The sequence below is a fragment of the Pholcus phalangioides genome, unplaced genomic scaffold, assembly GCF_987345545.1.
Source record: "Pholcus phalangioides strain wild (caught in Gottingen) unplaced genomic scaffold, Ppha-v1.0 ptg000172l_1, whole genome shotgun sequence".
Taxonomy (NCBI): Eukaryota; Metazoa; Arthropoda; class Arachnida; order Araneae; family Pholcidae; genus Pholcus; species Pholcus phalangioides.
Window position 1 is genome coordinate 2,511,610 of NW_028301637.1, and position 18,710 is coordinate 2,530,319.

The 18,710-nt window shown below is 38.7% G+C and overlaps 1 protein-coding gene across 1 annotated transcript; it reads left to right on the forward strand.

The window, feature by feature from the left end:
• The first annotated feature begins 1,294 nt into the window (after positions 1-1,294).
• Positions 1,295-17,988, forward strand: tex (THO complex 3 homolog tex). Its single transcript, XM_089255829.1, has 6 exons — positions 1,295-1,632; positions 6,260-6,416; positions 6,712-6,916; positions 7,182-7,343; positions 16,119-16,219; positions 17,742-17,988. The coding sequence occupies exons 1-6, from the start codon at positions 1,447-1,449 to the stop codon at positions 17,918-17,920; spliced, it is 990 nt and encodes a 329-aa protein (XP_089111955.1). The 5' UTR covers positions 1,295-1,446; the 3' UTR covers positions 17,921-17,988.
• Positions 17,989-18,710: the final 722 nt, after the last annotated feature.

Here is an 18,710-nt window from a genome sequence, read left to right on the forward strand (position 1 = left end):
GCCCCAGGCGCTAAACCAGAAGGGGGCGCCGAATTCACCTTTTAACTGTTTCTTCTACATCAAGGGGTGCCAAAATGCCGGCTTGCACCTGATAACAAAGTATCTAGTTGCGGCCCTGCTCGGAGTATACACCTCAGGAACCAACTTTTGCAAAGGCCCTGGGCATGAAAGGGTGGGACTGACAGATCTCCAGCCCAGGAATATGGACGAGATGGCCTGGGATGCTTCTCAGTATTTTTCACGTTATAAATTCGTCATATAATGGCCCGTGAAAGATCCCATTAAATAACCCCCACCCCTCAACTTGGAGGAGGGAATTTTTTTTCATTACATAATCTGCACTAATAAATCCGCGTGAACCAAATAGGACCATTTCCGGTCTGCAGAAACGTAAAAAAACTAGGTGTTTGTATTTTCCAAGCGTTGCGCATCTGTTCCATCGTTTGCATATCCACATATTTTTGTCTTTTCACGCAATAAAGAAGGAAGAGAAAAAGCGATGAAATGAAAGAAAAAATGATTATTTCTTGAAATTAATATTCATATCACAAAAAATCCAATGAAGAGGGGGGGGGGCTTTTCTTTCAATATTTGCTATTCCGCTTCAAGTATTTTCTTCCCGTGCTATTTATGTTAGGATGCTTGCTAACGTTATTATTTTGTCGCCTACGATAAATGGCCAGGCCTGACCACCCTCTACTAAATTAACTAATCAGGGAACAGAATACGGGCTTCCGAACATTTTGTCTGTAGATATCGTGAACATGGTGCCGCATGTTAGCCCTATCTTTCTCGTTAGCCCCGCCCTCCAGTAATATTAAGCTCAATTGGCTTTTGGTGGAGTTGGCCATATTTCCTCGATAAAAATATGGGAAATTTGGATTTCAAATACGGGGAAATACGGGACATCGCCAATTATCGCCAAGAACAACGCTAAAAATGCACAAAGTAGCCAAATATTGCTGAAACTAAGTGAAAATCTCAATGGTGGCAAACGAAGCGTTACTACAAATTGCAGTGGATTAAAATGAATTTCACGAAATAAAACGTTCAACAAGACAAATGTGAGAGATTAATGTTCTTATTTATAGTTATTAATTATCGTAATGTAACTTATAAATTGAAAAATAATTTCAATCTTTGACTTCAATGAAGAATAAAAAATCCAAGTAGGCTTCATGTAAAAAACGGGAAAAACCGGGACAATTTTGCCAAAAAGTCACGACGGCAAGAAAAAGTAAGAAAACCGGGACTGTCGTGGGAAATACAGGGCGTATGGTCACCTTACTTTTGGTATTTTTTTATTTCTCAAACAGGGGATGGCTCTTAGGCATAAAGTCCTGTGCAATTGAAGAAGAAGAGACAGATGTTCTTTTCTTATTATGGCCTACCCCGTATAATTGAAGGAGGAGATTATTTTGTCCCGGTAGATATAATCATTTCGTGATGCCAGATACGTCGTCATATTTCGAGACGATGAAGGTGTATTTCGGGCTGAACAACCGAGTCAAAGAATATCAAGCTCATTCGTCCAAAGTCCATTCGATCGACTGGAGCTGCGACGGTCGCCGGTTGGCCTCCGGTAGCTACGACAGGACCGTCTCGCTCTTCACTCTGGACCGAGACCGACTGGTAAGTGCACCTAACATGTATTGCCCAATTTTTCGAAAGTGCAAGTAAAACAGCTACAGCACGGGGTGCACCCTTCGGGCCAGATGCGGCCCACCAGGATGAAAACAGCTTTAGTAGGGACCCATGCTAGGGTACGTCGAAGGGACAGATGCAGTGTAATAAGCCTTGTGTGAGTCATAAGCTCAATTCATGACCTCTTGGGCTAATTGAGTCACTATACACATGCAATGCAGTCCAATGCCTGAGCGAGACATTATATGGAGCATGTGGAGAAACAAAAATTTCTAATTTTCCTCTGCTTTTCTAACTCGAGCTGCGTTCATGTGAAACAAATTCATTCGTGTCTAATGCCATCTGGTCAAAGCAAAATTAATGCATGGCAACACCAATCTTTCTCGTTTTTATCTGTGAATTAGTGCAATGTCCCCCGGCTTTTATCAATCATAACATAGAAGCGGACTGACCCGATTTCTCAGTCGCGTGATCTTTCCACCATATCATAGGCCCACGGCCAACACCAACTGAAGCAGAGCGAACTCTGCTCTAGTTGGTGTTGCCACGGCTGCCCATGTCCGGTTCCCATACCGGAAATTGGCTATGATTTCATAACCAAGGTACATTGTAACATGATGACTTATTTTTTGACGCTAACAGCTTAGAAAACTATAGCGGTTTGACTAATTTTAGATTATTTTTTTTATTGGTGACCACATAGGAATTTTCGTGTATAAGAACGGTATCATCAGTCCACTATACACATGCAATGCAGTCCAATGCCTGAGCGAGACATTATATGGAGCATGTGGAGAAACAAAAATTTCTAATTTTCCTCTGCTTTTCTAACTCGAGCTGCGTTCATGTGAAACAAATTCATTCGTGTCTAATGCCATCTGGTCAAAGCAAAATTAATGCATGGCAACACCAATCTTTCTCGTTTTTATCTGTGAATTAGTGCAATGTCCCCCGGCTTTTATCAATCATAACATAGAAGCGGACTGACCCGATTTCTCAGTCGCGTGATCTTTCCACCATATCATAGGCCCACGGCCAACACCAACTGAAGCAGAGCGAACTCTGCTCTAGTTGGTGTTGCCACGGCTGCCCATGTCCGGTTCCCATACCGGAAATTGGCTATGATTTCATAACCAAGGTACATTGTAACATGATGACTTATTTTTTGACGCTAACAGCTTAGAAAACTATAGCGGTTTGACTAATTTTAGATTATTTTTTTTATTGGTGACCACATAGGAATTTTCGTGTATAAGAACGGTATCATCAGTCCACTATACACATGCAATGCAGTCCAATGCCTGAGCGAGACATTATATGGAGCATGTGGAGAAACAAAAATTTCTAATTTTCCTCTGCTATAACTCAAGCTGCGTTCATGTGAAACAAATTCATTCGTGTCTAATACCATCCGGTCAAAGCAAAGTTAATGCATGGCAACACCAATCTTTCAGATCACTTGTTTCCGTCTAAATGGGTCTTGGGAGGTGGGGGGGGGGGTTTCTGATGATAATAAATACCGAGAGTTAGAAAATTTTTAAAAGGGCAATTTTTTGAGTTTCTTAATGCTCAAAATATCAAACCAGAAAAGTGAAAATAGGCAAAAAAAAAACCCATTTATAGCATTTTGCCTGAATTTCTGGGCTCTAACTATTTATGTTATTGTTGGTTTCTGCTTTTATGTTTTCTATGCTGGTGATTTTTTTTTTTCTGGCATTCCCATTCATTACGGCCTTGGTGACTTTTCGTCGGGCTGTCAGACCTGCTTGGCGCTGAAAAAAAGTTGCCAAGGATATCTGGATTATACTGCATCTATTTCCAGGAGGGTAGGGTACAGACAGGAGGTAACCAAATTTTTGAAAGTTTCATTATGCAGCTCTTTGCCATGTCTGTTAAAACAAAACTACCCAGAATTCATCACAGGAGGTAGCTGCACGCTTAGTTCTACCCACACCCTACCCAATCAACCATTAAAAGTGGGTTTGTGCGTGTAATTTACATTACATTTCAAAACTAATCACCAAAATTTATTAGGATTTGGTGATTCAATGTTGCATACTTTTACTGTTTCTTTTCCAAGTATACACGTTTGAGGATGTAAAAATACCTTTTGAACTACCATTAATATTAGAATTTAAGTTGTAAGCAAATGTGGAAAATATGCGTTTTTCAAAATTTTAAACACGTGTTACTCAAAAATTATGCCTGACACACAAATTCTGAAAAGAGATTCGGAATCTGTGGGGAAAATACTATAAGAATGACCCTATTTTATCAAAGCAACACGAAAAATGTGAAATTTTGTTTACCAGTGTAATGCTTTGAAAGGTAGGAAAGTGACAACTTCACAAGAAAAATTGGATATATTGACTAAAACTATGCTTGGCGAAAGTAAGTCACCTGCTGTGGTCTGCTATTACGGAATCAACGAATCTACTGTGAGATATATCAAGAAAAAGGAATCTGAAATTCATTCAGCTGTAGCTGCACCCATGGCAGTCAAAACGTTCCACGCCTATGGGATCCATGTGTTTCTCGTACAGAAAATGCTGCTTTTTGTGGGTACAAGACTGATACAAAAAAGGTATTCCAATTGATTGTAATATTATAACAGAAAAGGCGAAAATTTTTAATCTTCCATAAGTGAAAGGCTGGTGAAACGTATATTTCATCAAAATTTTAATGCAAGTAAAGGTTGGTTCCATAGGTTTAAGAAACGATTCGGATCATGTAATGTGAAAATCACCAGCGATCAAGCTTCTGCCAACCAGGAGGCAGCTAGAAAATTTCCAGAGACTTTGTAGAAAATTATTGAAGAAAATGGTTATGTACTTCAGCAGGTGTTTATCGCTGACGAAACTATACTATTTTGGAAGAAAATGCCACAAAGAAGTTAAGAAAAGTGAGCTCTTGGTTTTAAAGCAAGTAGAGAAACTTACTATATTGTTTTGTACAAATAAGGGGTATATGGGTACATGATAAAGCCCACCATCATTTTCAAATCTGCGAATCCGTGAGAATTGAAGGGAAGGATAAGCCAGAGCTACCAGTATTTTGAACGAACAATAAAAAGACTTGGACTATGAAAACACTTTTCCTGAATTGTTTAAAACAGTGTTTCGTTCCGGAAGTCAGGAGTTACCTTGTTAGTGAATACATGCTATTCAAATTTCTTTTGATGCTGGATTGACCGAGGAGGAATCAATGCAGCTGACTGGTCCTGAAACTGAAGCGGTACCAGATGACGAAGATCAAGATAAAGAAGTAGAAGACAAGTTGACCACAAGTAACATAGCGGAAAAGCTTCGCAAGCTCAAATCAGCAATAGATTATTTTCAAAACATAGACTCCCTCTATTTTATGTTCATCACACGTAAAAAAATTAGTAGAGGAAGCCTTGTCAGTATACTCCAACATACTTGATGAGAAGAAGAAGAGAAGAAACGGCAAACAGAAAAATCTCAACGTTTTTTCAGAAAACATCGCCAACAATAGTTGCACCCTCTTTTACATTCCCTTCTACATTCCCTTCTACGTCTGCGTCACCCGATCTTTCTCATGATGTTCAATAAACAAGATATACAAGAAAAATTATGGTTTCGGTTATTTGCGGATTTCCGTATTCGGGGTCACCCCTGGAACGTAACCCTCGCAAATATGGGGGGGGGGGCGACTGTATACAAAATTTAAAACAAATTCAATCCTTTTCAAGCAGTGTGTCTAGCTGGAAGGATTTTTTCTTCTCTGATGGTCCACAACTCTAAATTCGTAAAAATTGTTTTTCTGTTTTTCAAGTTTTCTATAAATTTCTTAAAAATTGGTTGAAAACTTGACATGTTAATGAGCAAAAATTATGCGATGACAACTGGAGTTTTTACAGAAATTATTTGAGTATTATCGTAAATACACATGCTATTCTCACAAAAATGAACACAGGTATTGTAAAAAGTTTTTGCATACCATAAAATTTTTTTCTACCTATTAGAAAAGTTTTTTCTACCATACAGAGGATTGATCAGAAACCTTTTTAATTTAATTTTCTATTGGTTCTCTTGAATGCACTTGTGAGTAAATTTTTACTGGAAATTGTAAGTACAAGCATAGGTTTTGCGTGACTGAAATTTCAGAACCATTTGTCCAGTATTTTTATAGAAATTTGAGACTTTCTGCAATATAGTGCATGTTTCAACCACGGCGGTTAAAATCAACTCTTGTCAAAACTGATACAACCCTGTTAAAAATACACCAGGGAGGATGATGTTGGTGCCATATCGCTGTTTTGGCATAGTTTAAAACTTGGTGACAATAATTTTCTGTTTTTGCGTGAAAAGTTCAATTCAAATTTCAACTTCAGAGATACTCCCATCAAAAGAGTTTATAGTTTCCCCCTTTATGCCAGAAACACAATTTTTTGAATACACCTGTGGATGTTATTTCCCTAAAATATTTTGTAACGTGTTTCAATGGAGATAAACATTCACGTTTCTGTCAAAACTTGTACAGCAAAATAAGGAATCCAACCACAAATGATTTTTTTTTTTAAATGAAAATTTGCACATTCATGCTTCTGGCATAATAGGGACGATACGTGTACTTTTTTGTTTACTTATTACAGTCCAAGGAATGTACTCTGAGAGGTCATGGTGACAGCGTCGACCAACTCTGTTGGCATCCAAAGAATCCGGATTTATTGGCAACCGCTTGCCTCGACAAGACCGTCAGGATTTGGGATGCTCGATCACAGAAATGTATATCTACCATCTCTACCAAAGGTCTGTTTTTTTTTTTTTTTTTTTTTTTTTTTTACCTTCCCCCCCCCCCTTTTTTTTTTGTAAATTGGGCGACAACAGTCCTTCCCTCCTATAACAAACACTGATGTATCTTATTATGCATTTATCAAAGTGTTTTCACTTTTATTTGCCATTTAGTCAAGAGAAGGTTCGTTACCAATTTGGTAATGCAAAATATTAAGGTTCTGGTACTATGTGCCGAAGTTTCAGACTTCATGTTTTGTGGTTTGGAAAAAAACAGTAACTAAAAAAACTAATTCAAGTTGTTTAATTCCAGGAGAAAATATAAACATAAGCTGGTCGCCGAATGGTCAGACGATAGCTGTTGGTGATAAAGATGATCTGGTGACATTCATTGATGCCAAGACTTACAAAATCGTTGCAGATCAACAGTTCAAGTTCGAAGTGAACGAGATATCATGGAACAATGACAACACATACTTTTTCCTCACAAACGGCCAAGGATGTATCTACATATTGTCGTAAGATTGCACATAACATGTTTTGTCACCATGCATTACGAATTTGAATTCCCTAGTGATTTGTTTGTAACTTTTTGCTCAGTTTTTTGCATTTTTAAAAGCAAGGAAATGCTTTTTAAATAAGTTAATACTTTTTAGATATTTAAAATGAGTTTTAAATTTGTCGAATAAACATTTTACAATTTTTTGTTACTTTTCCATTATAAGCGAAGTCTGTTAGTGCTGTTCTACTGTAATAATTTTTTTTTCCTATGAATTTCCATAGTTATCCAGAACTGCAAGTGAAGTCAGTACTGAATGCTCATCCTGCAAACTGTATCTGCATAGAATTCGACAGGACTGGGAAGTATTTTGCAACTGGTAGCGTTGATGCACTTGTCAGTTTATGGGATGTTGAAACGTTAGTTTGTTTGAGGACATTTTCGAGGTAAGGACTCTTGCGATATCAGCATAAATCCAATTTTATTTGGTACTAGCAATAATTATATAGATTAATTATAATTATTGCTACAATTATAATAGCAATAATTATATATATTATTATAATTATTATTATAGCATATTTTCTTCAATTACTGAGAGGATTGAAAAATGACAAACCATTATAAAGGGATGAACCATTATACATAATACTTTGCAGCATTAAAGAAGTGACAAACCATCGTAAAGGCATATACACTAGGGTGGAACGAAAAAGGGTGTTTTTCACTTTTTTTGGAAATTAATGTTGCCTTAGTATTCAAAAGATGCCCTTTCAAGGTTTTAAGACGTTATACCCAAAAAATCTAGGAAAATATTTTAATATCTTGGGGTTCCCACAGACCCTAAAGGTCGAGCATAAAGACTTTTCTAAGTGCACATTATAAAAAATCATTTAAACATAAACGAAGTTGATGATTTTTAAACTATACTTTTTTTTAAAAAGTATTTAAAAAAAAAAGAAACAATTAATTTAAAAGTTATTCAGTGCATGAGGCAAAACTGAATATATATACCCAGGAAAACACAAGTTAAGAGTTCCATATATGTTATAACTGACAAGCATATTTGCTTATTTGCAGCTGTTATGGCAGTTGAAAGGAGAATTTTTCAAGCACTCCGAATATAGTAATTAATAAAGGGGGATGAAAATAAACTCTTTTTTGGGGGGGGGGGTAGGAAACAAAACTATAACCATGTTCAAAATTTTTTAAAAAAATCGTAGTTTGACGATATAGGTGTCAGGAAAATGCCTCTTGCTTCCTCTATTATCACACTTATTACATTTCATTTTTTGCAAAATAGTTCGCTTTTTTTTGAACGATGGAAGAGTAGCCTACTCCTTGATTTTATTCTGGCTTAAATGAAGTCTTCACGACTGCTGATGTCACAGTTGCTGATACAGCAAGAGATGCTTCAGTTACGAGTCGTACGCAACCGTTCAACTGCTTGTATGCGACACGGAACATTCGTTATAGATGGAAAAGCAGGTTCAGATCATTTTTTATGGGTCCATTTTCTAATTTTTTATAATAGGTGGTTCAGTCACTCGCACTTGATCCCGTGCACATTGTTCCGAATAGTGCTTAGCAGAAAAGTTTATTTTCGGAACATGGAATGTATGGATTTCTGCTTCTGATAAGCCTTCATTTCTAATTTTCAGAATTCTCTTGATTCCCAGTTTTTTGTAAATGAGATTCTCATCTGAGAGTAATGAAAGCAATAAATTCTCTGGGTGGTCGTAGATGTTTTTTTCTCCCATCGCCCCCAACATAATCTAACCCATAGGATCCCATGTTATACCCGTAGCTTCTACCGCCCCCCCCCCCCTGGAACATTCCATCACCCCCCTAGGGGGCGTTAACGCCCACGTTGGGAATCACTGTACTAGATGCTTCACAAGATGCTTTAGAGGTAACTCAAAGTGAAAAAGACAAATAAGCCATTGCAAAGGATGACATACTTCTTTCTCTGTTAATTTGATAACACCATTTTTATAACCAGTATTGGTAACAGTTCCATCGCATCCGATCGCCATCAATTCTTTCATCTCAAAATCTTGCTTCAAAAAGTCTAGGATTGATGATTTTATATCCCTTGCTCTACTGCTTCTTGGAGTTGTGTGACCGAGATAAATTGGTCCGGGTTCCTGCAATATAGTTATATGTTCTTCAGATATGGTTCTTCTATGGAAAGAATCGCCTTCTTTGACATTAGCTCAGGTTTTGTCTTTTCGACCATCAAAATATATTCCTTGCACATTTGTTCTACGAATTTATCTTGCAAAATAAACTCTCTGTGATACTCTTTCACGCCTTATTTTCATCCGGTTTATTGTCATATTTGGCTTCTCCTCCTTCAATAACCCAATATCTTCCAGTATCGCATTCGCAATAATTGCTGCTGATCGATCAGACGCACCAGTTCTATCACAAGCAAGAGAAATATTTGGTAATTTAGTTCTCATCTGTGAGAATGATGATAGAACTTCAAAAGCAAATAAAGTACTTGCTTTGATTGATGGACCAGCTTCAGTACCACTAAACCAGACATTCACCTTGTCCATATTCCTCTGCGGAACCTCTAACGAATTGGTACATGTTGCCAGCTTCAGTACGGGTAGATGGAAATGCTAACATCAATGGCAAACTGTGTTTTTGTTCATATAGATCACTTTCCTCAGAATCGTTGGATATAGATTGTTTTCAGTGATTGATGAACTGGTTTCCGCCGTTTCTTCTTGAGATGACTTGAAACGGGATACCATTTTCATTTTCCTTTGTTCATTGTTTTTCAATTTCTTTGTTGTTAGGACATTACTCGACCAATCGCCGTCTTGCGTGTACTTTGATCTTGCAAGAAATCTCGCTCTAAATTTGGGACCTTCCTCAACTTGCCACACAGTCTTCAAAATCACATTTGCATGCTGCAATGTTGAACAATTTCCGTGCTTCGCACTGAAAAGATTTCAAGTTCAACTTGAAAGTTTGAGAATCTTTCCTTGCTTTCATATTTTTCTGAAGCTTCTTGTATTTACAGTAAAGTCTGAAAATTTTACATATCCGTTGGTGAGAAACCGTAGGAATTAAAGACGTTTTCCAAATATTTTCTATCCTTGGCACGATAATTTCAAGAATGTCTGCAATAGCTGGATTTTTTCTTGATTGTTGTGCCTTCATATTGCGTTGAATCAGCAAATAACAAAGTATAACATCGCCATAGGTGGGCAAGATCCGAGAATCCCACTCTTTAGGATTTCCTAAAATGTCACAACGATAAAAGCTTCTGGTCATCATTTTGACTGCTATACACCCTCTCAGTTAAAGGGTAAGATTGCAAATGAATACTGAAACAAGGGAATAAGGTCGAGGTCACTGAACGAATCATGTGTTCAGGGGAATGGGAAAGCCTCCTCCGCGGTGTCATGTTACAGAATTCCACACGTGCGTAAAACTTCAGGGGCGATGAGGAACCTTAAGAAGTTTGAATTTTGGGGAAAAAAATTAGGAATGGCATTTCTTCACATAAAGGCATATTTTAAATTCTATTACGATGGCAATTTCAAAAAAAAAAATTTTGTTCCACCCTAATATGCACATCAGAAACAATGCATTGCTAGGGAACCATAGTAACCAAAGTTAACATTCCAAAAGTGATTGCTGAGGCCTGGAAACCGTTGTTGCCAACAGTTTTATGCCCATTTCAGGCATTTACCCTGCTCTGACGAACTTTTAAAGTAGCCTATCATTTAATCCAAGCCTTGTTTGGTATAAATGCAAAATTGGTGACGATCAATTAAAAATTGTAGATTTGTATAGAGAACACACGGAAAATCAATTTTGTATATATATAGAGAACTAGCTATAATACCCGGTGCTGCCCAGGTTTTCTTCAATGAGGCTTTTTGAATCACATGATATCTCCCTCTTTTGAAGGGCATGCAAACAGTTTCCAAAGTTAACCAATATGGCAACTTCCTGCGTGACTTATGAAACAATATAGATTTAAAGAAATGTAGAAATTAATATTCTTTCTCTTTTTAAGGGGCGCTAGGTATTTCGATCTCCCCTGAACTTCATGTTATCCATCTTCTGTCTATTTCAGCTTCCAAAATTGCTTAATTAAAGCTGTGGAATGTTTTCGATGTACTTTTTACTGGCCCATAATTAATTTTAAAACATCGTTAGTTATATATGAATTTATGCAGTTGATATTAAAAGACAATACGGAGACATTAATTTTCACGCTCAAAAAGGTTGAAATCAATGTTATTGCCTGGATATCCAACTCAAAAGTAGGTCTGGCTAATTATTTTATATTTAATTTTGTGGGCTCTATCTCTAACTTAATATTTCAAAAATCGAGAATTCAATTCAATTTTTAAAATTTTTGATGTGGCGGAAAACCCCACTAAATTTCCGCATTTCTGCAGTTAAAATCAGCAATTTTAACATTGCTTTCTATAAGGAATCATCCTTTGCCTGACTCTCAAAGTGATACTGATGATGATTCTGACGTCTATTCAAAAAGCCTCATTACTAGGAGGATTGAAAATGTGGCAAACCATTATAAAAGCATAAACTATTATACATATACTGGCAGCGTTGAAGAAATGACATACCATTGTAAAGGCATATAAACGTCTGAAATGTATTGCTAGGGAACCACAGTAACCAAAGTAAACGTTCCAAAAGTGATTGTTGAGGCCGGAAAACCATTGTTTCCCGACAGTTTTTTGCCCACTTGGGGCATTTGCCCTGCTCTGACGAAATTTTAAAGTAGCCTATCGTTCAAGTTGGGTCCCATTTGGTATACACTATCTACCAATAAGTATTTGGACACCTATGCAAATGACGATATCTGCGGTCATGAGATACATCACGCCCTCCGCCGGTATATATCGTGTAGGAAACAACATCGGCATTAGTCGCATGCAAGATGGCGCGCAGTTCGGAGCTCTCTGATTTCGAGAAAGGTATAATTATCGGATATCACAAAAACGACTGATCCTTAAGGGACATATCTAGCGAGCTGAAGTACCCAAAATCGACAGTGGCCTATGTGATTAAGAAGTGGAAGGTGAACTGTGATTGTCGGAATTTGCCCCGAGTCGGCAGACCAATGTAACTGGGAGATAGAGACCGACGGGTGCTGTCCAGAGAAATTCGGAAGAACCGCACCCGACCGATGGCTCTCATCCGCGAAGAGTTTCAACAGGCATCCAGGAGTATTGTTTCAATGAATACCATCCGTAAGGAAGCACATCTGATTGGTTTTCATGGTTGTGCTGCTGCCCATAAGCCTTTGATCACAAAGTCCAACCATGTTGCTCGGTTAATGTGGTGCAAAGCACATCGAAATTGGACCGTAGATCAGTGGAAACAGGTTCTTTGGAGAGACGAATCAAGGTTCACCCTCTACCCTTCGGATGGCAGGGTCTGGGTCTGGCATCTGCCTGGAGAACGTCTCCTGCCAGAATGCATTTTGCCAACAGTCAAGTTCAGCGGAGGTGGAATTATGGTCTGGGGGTGTTTCTCCTGGTATGGACTGGGACCCTTGGTCCCCATTCATGGTAAGCTCAACGCCGATGCCTACTGCACTATTTTGGATGACAATGTGCTTCCTACGTTGTGGCAGTTTTACGGGGTGGACCCCTGTTACTTCCAGGACAACAATGCCAGCTGTCATACTGCGAGGTTAACCAAGGCTTGGTATGGTACCAATGGGGTTCATCGAATGGACTGGCCTGCCCAGAGCCCAGACCTGAACCCTATCGAGAACCTCTGGGACGAGTTGGATCGCCGAATTAAGGGGTGCCCTACCTGTCCAAAATCGGTGAAGGAACTGACATGTCTTCTCCAAGCCGAGTGGAAGAAAATACCACTAGCCGTCACACAAGGACTTGTGGAAAGTATGCCCCGGAGGGTTCACGTTGTAATTGCCTCTCGTGGAGGCTCTACCAACTATTGATTTTGAATAAAGTTGGTTTTTCTTTTCTATCACAGGTGTCCAAATACTTATTGGTAGATAGTGTATATGTAAAATTTGGTGACGATCAATCTAAAATTGTATACAAATACAATACAATTATCCTTAATACAAATACAACGCCACAACAGGCAAATTGCCCAACGAGGTGGCTGACTTAAGAACATCATGGATCCCCGAGCCATTTTTTGGAGGCCCTACCTACTACTGCTACACCACACATGCACCCCCCGCCCCCCCGCGGAACCCCCAACGAATCGGTACATGCGGGAATGTGTGTTTAGTGAAACCTGACGTGAAGTTTTTTGTTTCTCTGTAATGCTTGTTATGTGTAGTGCTGCCATTTGCCACCAGTTTTTTTTCTAACTATGAGTGAAGTGTTATGATTGAATGATTTATCGTTGTAGGACTGTTGCTCTCTGTGGCGAGACTTTTTAACGGGGAGATCGGCTCGCATTTGCGCCTTGAAGTTGGGAACCACAGAAAACCAACTTCACCCGACCACCACTGTGGGGTTCGAACCCGGATCCTCGCATCGCGAGTTGGTTTTTCTTTTCTATCACAGGTGTCCAAATACTTATTGGTAGATAGTGTATATGTAAAATTTGGTGACGATCGATCTAAAATTGTATAGAGAACATACACACACAGAAAATCAATTTTATATATATAGATGATATGTATATGAGGAAATAACTAATTTTTTGTAACTGCCATCACAGGTACTATATCATGGGTCAAATGCTCTTTATGGTATGCAAAAAAAAGTTCAGTGGCTTTAACAATTGAAATATTTGCAAAGCAATATTGAGTGAAGCGAAAGCTAACCACAGATATTGCCCTTGTGCTGGTTGCCAAATCATGGTGAAATCGTTTAACAACTGTCCAAACCTCCACCTCATACTTCATATGTGTCTGGCAAGGTTTTGGATAGTATGTGGTAAAAAGCATGTTGAAATCATGTTTTTCAACATTTTGTCCAAAACCTCTGCCTCATGCTCATAAGCAGATACAGACTCGTGGAACGGTGGGGATGTCCACTTCTGCTTATGCCAATAATAAAAAAAAATTTATGGATCGGATAGGTGGTCACCACCCTCTTCCTGCCTATGCTATTTTTTTGATAGTGAAAACATGTTGAAATATGTTTTTTAGCATATTGGCAAAAACCTGTCATGAAGTATCCAAAACCTTCACCTCGTGCTCATAAGCGGATACAGGCTCCTCAAACAGGAGTGGGGAGGAGAATGTCCACCTCCGCCTTTGCCAATAATACAGTTTATTGTATTGAGTGCAAGAACGGTCGCTTCTTTTACCCTCCCCCTCTATCTATGCTCATGCTCAATAAAGTTGGACAGTATGGTAAAAAGTGTTGAAACCATGTTTTTCAGCGTTCTGCTTAAAACCTCTTCTTCCCCCCTCCCCATGTCCCAAAGCAGAATATGCCGAAAACTATGGTTTACATCACAGCACAATCAGTGCTGCTGCAGAACAATCTGGAAAAAATTTTAAGAAAAGTGTGAAAACACTATTATGGAAATTTTTGTTGCAGAACATTTACAGTCAGCTGAAGGCTCGTTGCTGAACTACTCAAAAGTATTCCGCTCTATGGTCCTCATGACTGTACGTGGGAAAAACATGTGAATTAAATTTAATATTCATAACCAAGTCAAAAAAATAACTGGCAGGAAATCATCACCTTGGCCGTAAGGTTAAACGTGCATGCATCTCAATTATTGGTACCAGATTTAGACTATTTTCGCTTATGATTTGAAGTCAAAATGCTTGGGCATATGAATTTTTTTGTTCCCTCATGTAGAGACTGTAATCTTTCTCTACTATAATGCAGAAGTTATTGCATTTGTTGTAAGGCGATATAACTAAGATACCCGTTTCTATTTTGGTCGTACAGAAATAATTTACACAAATGTAGTCACAGGGTTAAAAATAGTTTATTCATGAAACTGAATATTACATTAATTAGATTAACTCCCCCATCCAAGTCGATGCATTTCTGACATTTGGTGAAAGTTTGCAAATGGCTGTGGTGAACTATATTTGTGTATTGTTGCCCCATCTACAGACAATTGCCTGTAATTTCCCGTCATATTGCAGCCATTGACCTTGCACGAATTGTTGTGAATAATCTACTGCAATGCTCCTCGAGCAAGGGAGATGAGGGAAGGGAGTTTTTTCATTGTGCAGCTCGTCAAATACTTTGTCTCTGTGGTGGGCATAGTGATGGATCTGCATCGCTGGGACTCTGGTTCATACCCCACTGTCACTACAGTGGTGGTCAGATGTGGTTTGTTTCCTGTGGTTCCCAACTTTGAGGCCCGAATGTGAGCCGATCTCCCATTAAAAAGTTTCACCACAGAGCAACAGGTCTACAACAGTACAATTATTCAATCATTACACTTCAGTCATAGTTAGAAAAATTGATGGCAGTACTACATATAACAAAAAAAAGTATTACACAGAAACAAGCTTTGTTAGGTTCACAACATGTATACTCCATGTACCAGTTTGTTAGAAGTTCCGCAGATGAATATGGATGAGGTACATGTGTGGTGTAGTAGCAGTAGTAGCTCATGAAATGTTATGCTCAATGTTTGTCATAATCAAACTCAACACGGCATCAAATTTTTCTGCTGGATGTCTTGTGGGTGGTACTCACATCTTTGACCACTTTCCTGTCCATCATTGAACTTGAACAACCAGTGGAAGGCAGTTCACCTTGACTGCTTTTTCTCTGCACACCGACACCATATGACAATGGATATCACCTCCTGAAACCTCCTCTTCCACAAAATCTATAATATCCATCGCTGGCTGTGATAATCGCCTTCCATCTTTGCTGTCTATGCTTGCAATGATGGCGACAGGAAAAATGACCATGCTCTTTAATTGGTCCTCAGCTGGTAGCCCCATTTGTACATTCGGCATAGCTCACAACCCCCCTGGTGTCTATTTTTCAGTCTTTCGTTGTCATGTGGAGTTTGGCAAAAGCCCTCTCAAATCGTAAACAATCATTTCTGTATGACCCAAATATAATATCTGCTTGGGATTGGTTAACACATGGTTCGACATATTGAATTTTTGGCTTTAACTAGCTCTTTAATCCCCACCTGTAGGCTCTGGGCCTTTCATTTCCCCCTTTATTTTATGGAATCCACTTTTTATCTTTAGTTACTATGCTGTATATTTTACTCCCATGTTTACTTAATTTATTTAGATTGGAGTGGCCTGTCAGAACAATCAGCTTCAGTTGCGACGGCTGTATGCTTGCCTCAGCCTCGGAAGATCACTTCATCGATATTGCAGATATCGCAACAGGTTTGTACCTCTTTTTTTATACAAGGGAAAATTTTTTGTCTGTTAAAAAAAACTAAATGATCAATGTAATTGTAGACCCCTAAAGCAGAATGTTTTACATTGTTTTGCAACATGCCCTTTCTCTCCATATACATGGGACACACTTGAGTCCCATGTGTATGGGATGACTGGCAACTTTCAGTCACCCACCCTTCTTCTAATGTGTTCTTTCATGTTGGTGCCTCATCAGTTGGGTTTCCTGGATGCAGTCTTCTGGTATCTTAGCCAGTCACCATGATGGACCGCCATTGTTCGAATCCAGGTTTGAGCCCTGTTGACAGCATAGTGGTGGTCAACTGAAGTTGATTTCTGTAGTTTTCCAACTTGAGATTTTCAAATGGGAGACCGGCTTGCATTCTCACTTTAAAGTCCCTCTGGAGAGAGCAGGCAAACCATCAATACAATACTTACATGAAAATTCAGCTTTCAAAATGTGTATGGCAGATGGCAGCATCAGCAAAAACACTAATCATACTCTGATAGCATAAATACATTAGGGACCAAACGCACATTCCTGCAGGGGCATATTGTTAAAATTCTGCAGAGAAATGTGTACGAGGTGCATGTACTGGTAGTTTAAGATACTAATGTACAAATACAACGCCACAACAGGCAAATTGCCCAACGAGGTGGCTGACCCAAGAACATCATGGATCCCCGAGCCATTTTTTGGAGGCCCTACCTACTACTACTACACCACACATGCACCCCCTCCCCCGGAACCCCCCAACGAATCGGTACATGCGGGAATGTGCGTGTACATATAGTGAAACCTGACGTGAAGTTTTGTTGTTTCTCTGTAATGCTTGTTATGTGTAGTGCTGCCATCTGCCACTAGTTTTTCTAACTATGAGTGAAATGTTATGATTGAATGATTTATCTTTGTAGGACTGTTGCTCTCTGTGGCGAGACTTTTTAACGGGGAGATCGGCTCGCATTTGCGCCTTGAAGTTGGGAACCACAAAAAACCAACTTCAGCCGACCACCACTGTGAGGTTCGAACCCGGATCCTCGCATTGCGAGTCCGTCACTATAACCACTCGACCACCACAGTGGCAGTGTAAAAGTAGCCAAACCAGTGGTTCTCTCAAACTTTTATCACCAACAATATCTCTCCCCACGGTTCATCGGGGACTCCCCAGAATAGTTTAGATTTTTTCACGTATAAAACATCACTTTGTAACATAAATAGGCGCACAAATCAATATCTCCTGCTCGCCATGACATCTCTGACAAAGGTTGACAATGCACACTTTAAGAAACACTGATCTGAACAATATCAGATTCTCCTCTCTCACCCCCCCCCCCCCTTCCAATATCTGAACTATCAAATTACACTGCCTGGATAGTCTTCTGGTATCTAGGCAATGTCAGTATCTTCCTGTATTGCTAAAAACCTGCTGAAAAGTGGGAGCATTTTACTTGCTTTGTGAAATGGTCGAAGGAAGCTTGAACTAATAAATTAATTTTTTTTAATGCATAGGTGAAAAAATCACAGAAATTCCCTGCGAAGCTCCGACATTCACAGTCTCGTGGCATCCAAAGAGATACTTGTTGGCATTCGCTTGTGATGACAAAGACAAGCACATGAAGGAAAAAGATGCTGGAACCATCAAGTTATTCGGACTTCCGTCATCTTCCAGCGAAGCCATGCAGTCATAGCTTCGAGGATGAATGATGTTTGCATTTGTATAGATATCATTAAATAACATCATTTTCGTAAAAAGTTATTCAGTCACTTTTTTTAGCATCAACTGGAACTAATGACAATTTCGAGGACAGGGAGTCAGAGAAACTAAGCTTTGACAACAATGGAAATTAATTATGTAACTTCATCACTGGCTAGCAGTTGTCATGGTCCATGTCACAAACATATCAAATTCAAATTAAATCAAAACATACTCATTGAATACATTCTTACTCTTGCGTTATGTGCTGCTTCTATACTTTATTCAATTATTAACCATTCAAACAAATTTAAAATAATTAATTTAAACTCTTCAATCAAATCTCTTTAAACACTTAAACTGCTAACTTCGATTGTGGTACAGTAATTTAAACCAAGGCAAAATTCACAATACGAAAGAAAATTATCTTATAAGCTGCAGAGAAAATAGTAGTCATAGTAAAAGTTGTCAAGCAAAACTGAAAGATAATTTAGCCAAAAGCCACTCAAAATACAAAAAAAAAACCACAACAATCTCGCCTACCATCATCTTCTACAAGGGTTTTCTTGCCATGAGCAAGAAAATCTTTACTTCATTTTTTAAGCTGAACTTCAAAGCAACCCATGGTCATCAAAATTGTTGGTATTGCTACTTGCTCTGTGCGATGCTAAAGTGCAATACTGTAAACTTCACTGGGGCAATGCATCTCAATGAATTTCATTAATCAAGAACTTAGTTTTTTGTTGTGAATAAATACTTCAAAGCACGTTTTCTGAGAGTTGTTA